The sequence below is a fragment of the Danio aesculapii genome, chromosome 3 (genome assembly GCF_903798145.1).
Source record: "Danio aesculapii chromosome 3, fDanAes4.1, whole genome shotgun sequence".
NCBI classification, from domain to species: Eukaryota; Metazoa; Chordata; class Actinopteri; order Cypriniformes; family Danionidae; genus Danio; species Danio aesculapii.
Window position 1 is genome coordinate 58491959 of NC_079437.1, and position 12500 is coordinate 58504458.

The 12500-nt window shown below is 38.6% G+C and overlaps 1 protein-coding gene across 2 annotated transcripts in view; it reads right to left on the reverse strand.

The window, feature by feature from the left end:
* Window positions 1–12500, reverse strand: part of radil2a (Ras association and DIL domains 2a) — a 77745-nt gene that overhangs the window by 33476 nt on the left and 31769 nt on the right. For both annotated transcript variants that reach the window (XM_056454318.1, XM_056454317.1), the window contains exon 9: window positions 3597–3816. In XM_056454318.1, the coding sequence (XP_056310293.1) occupies window positions 3597–3816 (220 nt within the window). The remainder of the gene's footprint in view (window positions 1–3596; window positions 3817–12500) is intronic.

Here is a 12500-nt window from a genome sequence, read left to right on the forward strand (position 1 = left end):
CAGCCGATTGGCCGGTCGCACGGTCAATCATTCTGTCATCCAGGCAGACAGGCGGAAGGTCGTTCGACAGCGCCCTCTAGCGGGTTTACGCGAGAACGGCGCGGGAAAAAGTGCGCACAGCGGCCTCTCGTGGATTCGTGAAAACAAAAACTGCAAAAATACGTACCTCCCGGGACGTATTTCGCGGTCTCCAGAAACGTCCCCGGGACTACTTTCTCAGAATGAACCTGGGTTGAAATAAATAAGGACACACAATCTTAACGTTTAATTTGTTTATTCTGATAAGGAAGGTGATGAAGCCAACAAAAAAAGGACTAAAGTCAAGTGTAATTGAGGTCAGCAGTATTTTCATCTTGCTCTTTTCAAACACTTCTAGATGTAGTCAGAGACATACTTGATTGAAATGTGTTCTTTGTGAAAATTCTCATGTGGATCAAAGTATACAAACAGCCATAAAAGATTCCCAGCATACTGTCTGAACATAACTGTCATCCTTTTAAGAAGTGTTGAAAGAACGAGCACCAAAACAAGCTCTTCCTACTTCAATTTGTTTGTACAAAACATAGGCTTTAAGACTGAAATTGCACCCTTACCAGAAAAAACCACACGAGCTTCACGAGTGCAATAACATATTAAAACCAGACAGTAAAAAGTAGTTGAAAACTACCCTTGATGCTGGCGTTATAAAACATACCCTGAACATTTAAAGCAGATTTATAAGCATTTAGAAAACATTTCATACTCAACATGTGAAGGTTTTCCAGACTAAATGATGTGAGGGTGCAAGCATGTTGTGTGATTGTTGCTAGGGGGTTACTAGGATGTTGTTTGGTTGCCAGCATAATTAGGGTTGCTACTAGAGTGTTATGAAGCTGTTCTTAGGTATATTGTTGCTAGGTTGTTGTTTAGGCATCCTGTGTGGTTGTTAGGCTGTAACTAAGGTGTTCTGTTGTGGTTGTTAGGGTAACAGGGTGGTTGCTAGGGTGTTTTGCAGGTTATTATGATATTGTGTGTAGTTGGTAGGTGCTTGTTGGGGTATGTTGTGTGGTTGCTAGCATGTGTGCTAGGCTGTTAATAGGGTGTCCTGTGTGATTTCTAAGGTAATCCGGGTGATTTCTAGGGTTGTTACTACACTCAAAAAATACTTTTGCTGCTTGTTCAAACTACTTATTAAAATGAGTAGAAACAATTCTCCAGTTTTTTGAGACAACCTAAATTTTTTATTTTTAATTCACTCAGATTTGTAAAAACGATTACGTTAACTTAATCAATTATGTTGTAACAACTGTATGTTTTACAGTGTAGGGTGTTCTGTCGATTGCCATTGTAATTAGGGTTGTACTAGAGTTTATGAAGCTGTTATTAGGTTATGTTGTTGCTAGGTTGTTGTTTAGGCATCCTGTGTGGTTGTTAGGCTGTAACTAAGGGTGTTCTGTGTGGTTGTTAGGGTAACAGGGTGGTTGCTAGGGTGGTTTTGCAGTTTATTATGGTATTGTGTGTAGTTGGTAGGTGCTTGTTGGGGTATGTTGTGTGGTTGATAGCATGTTGCTAGGCTGTTAATAGGGTGTTTGGTGTGGTTGCTAGGTGTTTAGAATATTCTAGGTGGTTCCTATAGTGTTACTAGGCTGTAACTAGGGTGTTCAGTGTGATTTCCAGGGTAATCAGGGTGGTTGCTAAGGTGTTATGCAGTTACTATGGTTTTTTTTTGTAGTGGTAGGTGGTATTGGGGTATGTTTGTGGTTGCTAGTATGTTGCTAGGCTGTTAATAGGGTGTTCGGTGTGATTTCCAGGGTAATCAGGGTGAATACTTGTGCTACTTGTTCAAACCACGTATTTAAAATGAGTTGAAATAACACAACTCTTGTTTTTTGGGACAACCTAAATGTTTTATGTTCAATTCACCCAAATTTGTAAAAACGATTATGTTAACTTAATCAATTTACGTTGTAAACAACTGTATGTTTTACAGTGTAGGGTGTTCTGTCGATTGCCAGTGTAATTAGTGTTGTTACTAGATTGTTATTAGGCTGTTTAGGCATGCTGTGTGGTTGTTGGGCTGTAACTAAGGTGTTCTGTGTAGTTGTTAGCGTAATAGGGTGGTTGCTAGGGTGTTCTGCGGTTATTAAGGTAATGTGGTTAGTTGGTAGGCGGTTGTTGGGGTATGTTGTGTGGTTGCTAGCATGTTGCTATTCTGTTAATAGAGGGTTTGGTGTGGTTGCTAGGTGTTTAGAATATTCTAGGTGGTTCCTATAGTGTTGTTCAGTGTGATTTCTAGGGAAATCAGGGTGGTTGCTAAGGTGTTATGCAGTTACTATGGTTTTATGTGTAGTGGTAGGTGGTTATTGGGGTATGTTTAGTGGTTGCTAGTATGTTGCTAGGCTGTTAATAGGGTGTTCGGTGTGATTTCCAGGGTAATCAGGGTTATCGCTAGGGTGTTAATTAAAAACATACTTGTGCTACTTGTTCAAACTTCGTATTTAAAATGAGTTGAAATAACACAACTCTTGTTTTTTGGGACAGCTTAAATGTTTTATGTTTAATCCACTCAAATTTGTAAAAAACTATACGTTAACTTAATCAATTTATGTTGTAAACAACTGTATGTTTTACAGTGTAGGGTGTTCTGTCGATTGCCAGTGTAATTACTGCTGTTACTAGAGTGTTATTAGGCTGTTTAGGCATGCTGTGTGGTTGTTAGGCTGTAACTAAGGTGTTCTGTGTAGTTGTTAGTGTAATAGGGTGGTTGCTAGGGTGTTCTGCGGTTATTAAGGTAATGTGGTTAGATGGTAGGCGGTTGTTGGGGTATGTTGTGTGGTTGCTAGCATTGTTGGCTAGGCTGTTAATAGGGTTGTTTGGTGTGGTTTGCTAGGTGTTTAGAATATTCTAGGTGGTTCCTATAGTGTTACTAGGCTGTAACTAGGGTGTTCAGTGTGATTTCTAGGGTATCAGGGTGGTTGCTAAGGTGTTATGCAGTTACTATGGTTTTATGTGTAGTGGTAGGTGGTTATTGGGGTATGTTTTGTGGTTGCTAGTATGTTGCTAGGCTGTTAATAGGGTGTTCGGTGTGATTTCCAGGGTAATCAGGGTGAATACTTGTGCTACTTGTTCAAACCACGTATTTAAAATGAGTTGAAATAACACAACTCTTGTTTTTTGGGACAACCTAAATGTTTTATGTTCAATCCACTCAAATTTGTAAAAAACGATTATGTTAACTTAATCAATTTATGTTGTAAATAACTGTATGTTTTACAGTGTAGGGTGTTCTGTCGATTGCCAGTGTAATTAATGCTGTTACTAGAGTGTTATTAGGCTGTTTAGGCATGCTGTGTGGTTGTTAGGCTGTAACTAAGGTGTTCTGTGTAGTTGTTAGCGTAAAAGGGTATTTAAAATGAGTTGAAATAACACAACTTTTGTTTTTTTGGGGACAACTTAAATATTTTATGTTCAATCCACTCAAATTTGTAAATACGATTACGTTACCTTAATTTGTGCTGTAAACAATTACGTTACAGTAAATTGTACAGTAAATAAATTCTGATATTTAGGAGGTTTTTCCATTGTGAAGTATTGACAGTGTGAGGTGAAGTGCTGACCTCTCTCCATCAGTGTGTTGAAGAGCGAGGCGTTGGTGAAGAAAAACAGATAGGTCAGCAGTTGAGACGTGATCTCTCGATGCACCTGGAAAGTGTTGAGCAGATTCAGGGCCTCCTTCAGGACGTCCAGGATCTGGCTGACTCCTGCGGGCATGCGCAGCTGACCGCTCTCAGAGAAAGGGTTACTATCCAGCAGCCCAGACAACACTGCATACAGAATCTAATAGAGGGAAATAAAGTTCATTACACTCACTAAGCTTATCATTACTTTACATTAGCAACTGTTATAGACTCATATATTATTTAACCTCATATTTGACTAGGTATTGGTCAAGACATTCAGCTTAAAGTGACATTTAAAGGCTTAACTAGGTTAATTAGGCAAGTTAGGGTAAGTTATTGCATTACAGCTGTTTGTTCTGTAGACTATAGAAACAAATATTGCTTAAGAGGGCTAATAATTTTGACCTTAAAATGGTTTAAAAAAATAAAAACTGCTTTTATTCTAGCCGAAATAAAGCAAATAAGACTTTCTCCAGAAGAAAAAATATTATAGGAAATACTGTGAAAAAATCTTTGCTCTGTTAATCGTCATTTGGGAAAAAGAACAAAAAAATCCACAGGATAATGCTAATAATTTTGTAAGTCCTGGAGTGTCTGAAACATTAATATTTGTGTTTTCAGTACAGGGGACCTGCAGTTCCCTGATCGTGAGCCGACAGGAAGTACAGCACAGGCGACTTCCTCTCTGCGGAGAGATGTGTGTGCTGTGACTGGACTCTGGACAATGTCTCTGCCAGACTGCCCATTGTTACAGCCGTCCTGAGAGTCAGTCAGATAAGAGTAAAGCAGCAGATGCATCTCACTTTTCCCACTGACCGCACCACTGCTGGCCCTCAGGAGCAGATAAACACACACAAGGACAGACAGATAAACTGTGCCAGACGGAGACCAGTGGGAGTGTATTTATCACCAAAAAACTGATAGGACACTGAACAAAAAACCTGAAATAAAGAACAACTTTGCCAGGAAGACTTTACCTTTTCAGCTCTACAATAAATGTAAACATTGCAAAATTAAATAACTAGTAGTTAAACAGCAGATTTAAATGTAAGAAGAAAATATTTGGCGATGGCGCAGTGGGTAGCAATGTTGCCTCACAGCAAGAAGGTCGCTGGTTTGAGCCTCGGCTCGGTCAATTGGCATTTCTGTCTGGAGTTTGCATGTTTCCTCTGGGTGCTCCGGTTTTTCCCACAAGTCCAAAGACATGCGCTACAGGTGAATTGGGTAAGCTAAATTGTCCGTAGTGTATGTGTGGGAATGAGAGTGTATGGGTGTTTCCCAGTGATGGGTTGCAGCTGGAAGAGCATCCGCGGCGTAAAACATATGCTGGATAATTTCGCGGTTCATTCCGCTGTGTCGACCTCGATTAATAAAGGATCTAAGCTAAAAAGAAAATGAATGAATGAATGAATGAATGAAGAAAATGTCTGGTGACACTTTACTTGAAGGGGTGTTTATAAGACTGTCATTGAACCAACCCAGGCTAATTCTGATTACGTACCCCTATATACATTTCTGGAGAGCGCCAATTATGTCAAAGGAGGTACGTTTTTTTGCAGTTTTTGTTTTTGCGAATCCACCAGAGGACGTTGTGTATGCTTTTTCAGATCTCAAATTTCTCTCGCAAGTGCCATTCATGCCTGCTGTTCTCGTGTAAATCCACCAGAGGCGGCTATCGACTGACTTTCTGACTGACCAACCAACCGATAGCCCCAACAACCTCCTTCTCTTAACCCAACCGATAGTGTTTTCAAAAGCACAGATTGCCCAGCGCCCACCGCTTTACCTAAACCCAACCGATAGTGTTTTCAAAAGCACCGATTGACCAGCGCTCACCGCTTTACCTAAACCCAACCAATAGTGTTTTCAAAAGCACCGATTGCCCAGCGCCCACGCTTTACCTAAACCCAACCAATAGTGTTTTTAAAAGCTCCAATTTACCAGCAACCACGCTTTACCTAAACCCAACCAATAGTGTTTTTAAAAGCTCTGATTGACCAGCGCCCACCGCTTTACCTAAACCTAACCAATAGTGTTTTTAAAGCTCCGATTGACCAGCACCCCCCGCTTTACCTAAACCCAACCAACAGTGTTTTCAAAAGTAACCCAGAAAAAGAAAAGCCCTCACAGCAGCCTGATTTTTACCACTTTTTCAGATTTTACCACATTTTCACAGTGTTATTTACTTGTTTATTTTATTTTTTAGCTTTTGTTTTTGTTTTACATGGTTTGTGGAACCGTTTTTCACCAGACTCAAATGCCATAATCATGATCAACTCCACTCTCCCTTTCAAATCCTCCGACGTACGTGACGAGTCACTTGACAAACTGGTAACAGCAGGAAAGCCATTCCCACTGAGATAAGCGTTCAGCTGGTAAGCGCTTAAAGGAACGGCGTCATATCACACCGTTTCGTTAATTTTAAAGACAAAATGCAGCCGTACGTTCCTCTGGCTACATAATTCACGATCTCCAGAAACGTATATAGGGCTACATTTTCAGAATGAGCCCATGTTGCATTAAACCATTAAAATCATGACATGACACATGAATTGTTTGTTATGATAACTTGACATAAACAAATACATCACAACTCGTTTTTGTTGTTTTCATGACAACTTGACATTACCAAGACAACATAACTAGTCATAAATCTGTCATAAACATGATAGTACACCAATAGTTAATAGTGAATATTTGTCAACATTGTTTTCGGGATTAAAAACTTTTTTAAAAACAATAATATGATTAAAAATGCATGAAAATCTGACTACATCATGGAGGGCCAGAGCTCTGCATAGTTTACCCCCAGCCTTAATTAAACACGCCTGATTAAGCAAACTGAGTTCTTCAATCTTGTTTGAGACCTACAGGTAAATGTGTTAAAGCATGGCTGGAACTAAACGCAGGGCTGTGGCGCTCCAGGAATTCAGGAGTTCAACGCCTCTGATCTAGGGTCAGTTTCCTGATGGAATTCACAGCACCAGTATAAACACTCATGTGACGTGAGCAAACTATCAGTGGCGTCATTCAAGCTCAACATTCACCAACATCAACAACGAGGAGGAGGACACCATGACCAGATCATAACCAGAGAGTTTAAAAGCCAATAATCGACAAGTCTTATGTCTGTTGTCAATCATTTTTTATGTATGAAGCGAACAGCAAATGCACTGCAAATGAAACTACAGATTTTATCAGTCAACCTTGACATAATTTTGTGATTTAAAGCACCTTTATTTAGTAGGAGCTTTTGCATAAGGTAAATTTGTGACCCTGGGCTACAAAACTAATGTCAATTTGTCAATTTGATAGTGTCAATTTTTTGGACATTTTTGGATTTATACATTATTTGAAAGCTGAATAGATGATCTTTTTCATTGATGTACACATTGATGTAACGAATAATATTTGGCCATGATACAACTACTTGATTTGCAAACTGAGGGTTCAAAAACAGAAAATTAGGTTGCCAAAATTTGCTCAATTTCCAATCAAAAATTGAGTTTTGATAAATTTACGGTAAGGAATTTACAGTAAAGTATATTCATGCAACATAACGTTTACTAAATGTTTTTTTAATGATTTTCTAATGATTCTAATCATTTTGACCCCTACAATTGTAACATTGGGATGTGACGCTGACAACAGAGTTCAGATCCAAATGCAGGGTTGTATTAACAGAATGGTCAGGCAAGCAATGGTCAACAAAGGAGCAAACAGATGTATAAGGGCAATCCAGAGTCATAGTCAAAATAACAGGCAGATGGTCACAAGGCAGGCAGCAGACAACTTCAAACAAACAAGGCGAGGCGAGAGTCAAAAACACAGCGAAGCAAGACAAAGGTAAACGCGTTGTATAGTCACTAGAACAGATAACAAGACTCAGCAATGAGTGTCTCAGAGTGAGCTGTATATATGTGTGTGTAATCAGCTGTATGTTTGCAATCAGTCAGGATCAGGAACCGGTTGTGTGTTTGTGTTGCATGACTGGGACTTGTAGTCCATGAAATAGCAGATTTGTAGTTCATGTAAATGTGAGTGTTTACCAGCAATCTCTGGTTGTTAGATCGCTTGTGATCGTGACAACAATGTATTTGGACAATGCATTATAACAATATACCCATGCAACATAAGACCCTGGGGTCATATATAGGAACTACAGCCACTAGGCCTTAAATATTCCGCTTTGACCAATTTCCAATATGCATTCGCCAGTATAAACACGAAGGTGACACCAAAAAACGAATCAATAATGTTATTTAAGCTCAACATTCATCAACAACTAGATGCAGGACACTATGACCAGAACATAACCACACCAAAATGGACAAATTAAATGAATTCATACAAATTATTTACTAATTGTCTGCTGTCAATAGTTTTTTTTTTTTGGATGAAACTACAGATTTCACCAGATTTGACAATATTTTGAGGGTGAAAAAGTATTTTATTAGGAGTAGTTTTAATTAGGTTAATATGTGAGCCATAATATGTGTCATAAGTGTACTTTTATTTGGAGATTTATGCATTATCTGAAAGCTGAATGAATAATCTTCCCATTGATGTGTAGGAAAATATTTGGTGGAGATACAACTATTTAGAAATCTGCAATCTGAGGGTTAAAAATACTAAATAATGAGAAAATTAGCTTTTAGCAAAGCATATTATCAACACAAAATTGATACATTTATGTTAGGGAAGTTACAAAGTTTCTTCAAGCAACATGAAGTTTACTAAATATTCTAATGACTTTTGGCATACAAGAAAAATCTATCATTTCGACCCCTACAATGCGTTTTGAGCAATGTAATATAACAATATATCCATGCAACATAAGACCCTGGGGTCATATATTGGAAACTACAGCCACTAGGCCTTAAATATTCCGCTTTGGCTAATTTCCTATATGCATTCGCCAGTATAAACACGAAGGTGACACCAAAAAAACTCATCAATAATGTCATTTAAGCTCAACATTCATCAACAACTAGATGCAGGACACTATGACCACAACATAACCACACCAAAATGGACAAATTAAATGAATTCATACAAATTATTCACTAATTGTCTGCTGTCAATAGTTTTTTTTTGGATGAAACTACAGATTTCACCAGACTTGACAATATTTTGAGGGTGAAAAAGTATTTTATTAGGAGTAGTTTTAATTAGGTTAATATGTGAGCCATATGTGAGCCATATGTGTCATAAGTGTACTTTTATTTGGAGATTTATGCATTATCTGAAAGCTGAATGAATAATCTTCCCATTGATCTATAGGAAAGTATTTGGTGGAGATACAACTATTTAGAAATCTGCAATCTGAGGGTTAAAAATACTAAATACTGAGAAAATTAGCTTTTAGCAAAGCATATTACCAACACAAAATTGATACATTTATGGTAGGGAAGTTACAAAGTTTCTTCAAGCAACATGAAGTTTACTAAATATGTAATATAATAATATAATAATAATATAATAATATAATGACTTTTGGCATACAAGAAAAATCATTTCGACCCCTACAATGCATTTTGAGCAATGTATTTTAACAATATACCCATGCAACATAAGAATCCGGGGTCATATAGGAACTACAGGCCCTACGTCACCTTGGAATTATAAGGTTCTATCTGCGTTCTGAAGGATTTTGAGATATTGAGCTTCAAAGTTTTTGCATTCCACAACAAACAGTATGTGTGTAACATTTGTTTTTTAAAATAAAAAGTTTTAAAATGTAAACAACTTATAAAAAAACTGCCCATAATGTAAATAAGTTGTAATTTTATTAGAATATGGCAATAATTAAATTTTGACAAAAATGTCAGAACGTGATAATTGTAAGGTGACGACTAGACTAGAACTAAATATTCCTTAAATTAAACTAGCCATTGACTTGAATAGTATTTTTTTGTCAATAGTGACTGCTTTTTCCAACATTCTTGCGAAGATTTCAGTACTTGTGTTTAACAGAAGAAAGAAAAAGTGTTTACAACCATTTGAATGTGAGTCAATGGTGAGGATATCTACATTTTTGAGTGAACTATCCCTTTAAAACACACTCACACACACACACACACACACACACACACTGCAAGGATGTCAGAACACAGTAGAAGTTAATGAAGCTGAATTAATCACGCCCAATGAGGTCACTCAGAAACCCAGAGCCAAAGGTCCCGCCCCCATGACTCATCATCCCTGATTGACACATTCCATCCATGATGACATCACAGCATTTAAAACGCTGAATTAACTGAACACAATAATAAACACATCACAATAAAGAAAACAACCGCAAACAGGAGTCCTTCTGAAATGTTTTAAAGGGATAGTTCATCCAAAAGTGAGGATTTACTCATTGTTTACTCAAACGGTTCCAGAGTGTTATGAGAGAAAAGATATTTGTGAGAAAGCTGAAAACCTGAACAGTTTTTAAAGGGATAGTTCACTCAAAACTTGAAGAAACCTGTAACAATTAATTTCCATAGTATTGGTTTTCTATTTACTACGGAAGTCAACAAGTTTCCAGTATCAAGTTTTGAGTGAACTATCCCTTTAAAAACTGTCTAGGTTTTCAGCTTTCTCCCAAATATCTTCTTCTGTGATCAACAGAAGAAAGGAACTCAAAGGTTTGAAACCACACTAGTAAATAGTGCACACGTTTTAATTTTTAGGTGAACTATCCCTTTAAATGTTCCACATATCACCAATCAATCACCAAATCACAACGTCTGGCTAGTTGTAAAGACTAAAGACTCATTTACTGATCTCCTGGAAAAGGTTAACTTCCTGATGGGCTTTATGACTGCTTTAAACCGGACGCTCCTTTCTCTTTCTGAGTTTTTGTCCTGCTCAGGAAACCGACGAATGTCCGAATGAGCACATCTGCTTCCTCATCAGGCGGAGGATGAGTAACTGAAGCCCTTTCCTGTTCTCCAGCGCTGCAGGGTCTGGTGCGTGAAGGACGTCAACTCTCCGTTCCTCATTTATCCACTAAGTTAATCTGCAACCAATGCGTCACATATGTGGAATTTCTGGCCTTCAGTAGCCTGGACTTCAAGGTCGCTTCGTCACCTGGATTTTCCGCACTATTGAGCTGCTCTAATGTTGTCAGTGTAATGGAGTTTCGTGATGTTTCATTCTGTTTATTTAGTATGGACACTTTTCACAAGACTGTTATGACGCGTTTAACAGACAGCAGCATCTAGTAGGACTTGTAGTGCTGTCCACTCACAGCAAGAATGTCGCTGGTTCGAGCCTCGGCTGGGTCAGTTGGCATTTCTGTATGGAGTTTGCATGTTCTCCCTGTGTTTGTGTGGGTTTTCTCCGGGTGCTCCGGTTTCCCCTACAGTCCAAAGACAGTACAGGTGAATTGGGTAGCCTAAATTGTCCGTAGTGTATGTGTGTGTGAATAAGTGTGTATGTGTTTCCCAGTGATGAGCTGGAAGGGCATCTGCTGCATGAAACAAATCCTGGATAAGTTGGCGGTTCGTTTGGTTGGTTGGTTGGTCGGTCGGTCGGTCGGTCGGTTGGTTGGTCGGTCAGTCGGTTGGTTGGTTGTTTGGTTGGGTGGTTGGTCGTTTGGTTGAGTGGTAGGTTGGTTGGTCGGTGGGTTGAATGGTTGGTTGTTTGTTTGGTTGAATGGTTGGTTGTTTGTTTGGTTGAATGGTTGGTTGGTTGGTCGGTTGGTTGGATGATTGAATGGTTGGTTGAATGGTTGGTTGTTTGAATAATTGGAAGTTTGTTTAGTTGATTGATTGATTGATTGATTGATTGATTGATTGATTGATTGATTGATTGATTGATTGATTGATTGATTGATTGATTGATTGATTGATTGATTGATTTGTTGGTTGGTTGATTTGGTTGGTTGGTTGGTTGGTTAACTGATTTTAATAAATAATATAAATAATTCTTGTTATCATTTTGACGCAGCTGTATCCCTTCTAGCAACAGCCAAAATCCTATCCGCTCTAAGTCAAAATCATATAAGTTATGATTGTGTTTCATGTAAATATCTTTTCATGTAAATCTCATTCCTTGAGATATCCCAAGGCTCATAAAAACATTAGAGAAATATTCCTCTTGTTTTTCATGTAGAGGATAACAATGGAAATAACAGTTTCAGTATGAGCGAACATTTCTTAAAAGATATTCATCAGGAACAACAGCACACAGATCCAGAATGAAAACAAATGCTGTAGATATCGTGTTCCTAAACATTCCTGCCTCATCTAAGAGAGGCTGGGATTTGCCATTAACTTGAGCCTTGAGAAAATACACTGTTAATGTGTTTGTTTTTGATTCTTCGGGAGGAGAAGACCAGTTATTCTGCTCACCGAAAGCTATGGCCAATCACTGCGTCTGCTGCGCTGTTATGACTTTACTTTGGCCTACAGACTGGAACCACAAAGCGGTGTTTACATGGTCGTGTCCTGTTCGAAATACTCGACATCCTTTTAGGGCTATGATGAGGTACAGACATGTAATGAAATGCAAACACTGTATAGTCATTAATTTTCCTTTAGCTGAGTGCCTTATTTATCAGAGGTTACCACAGCGGAATGAACTGCCAACTATTTCCAGAAGTGGAAAACACCCATACACTTTTACATTCACTCACGCACTCATACACTACGGCCAATTTAGTTCATCCAATTCACTTATCCCGCAAGTGTTTGGACTGAAAACCGGAGCACCCGAAGGAAACCCACATCAACACGGGGAGAACATGCAAATTCCATACAGAAATGCCAACTGGCCCAGCCGGGACTTGAACCAGCAACCTTTTTGCTGTGAGTCCACAGTGTTAACCACTGAGCCACTGTGCCGCCT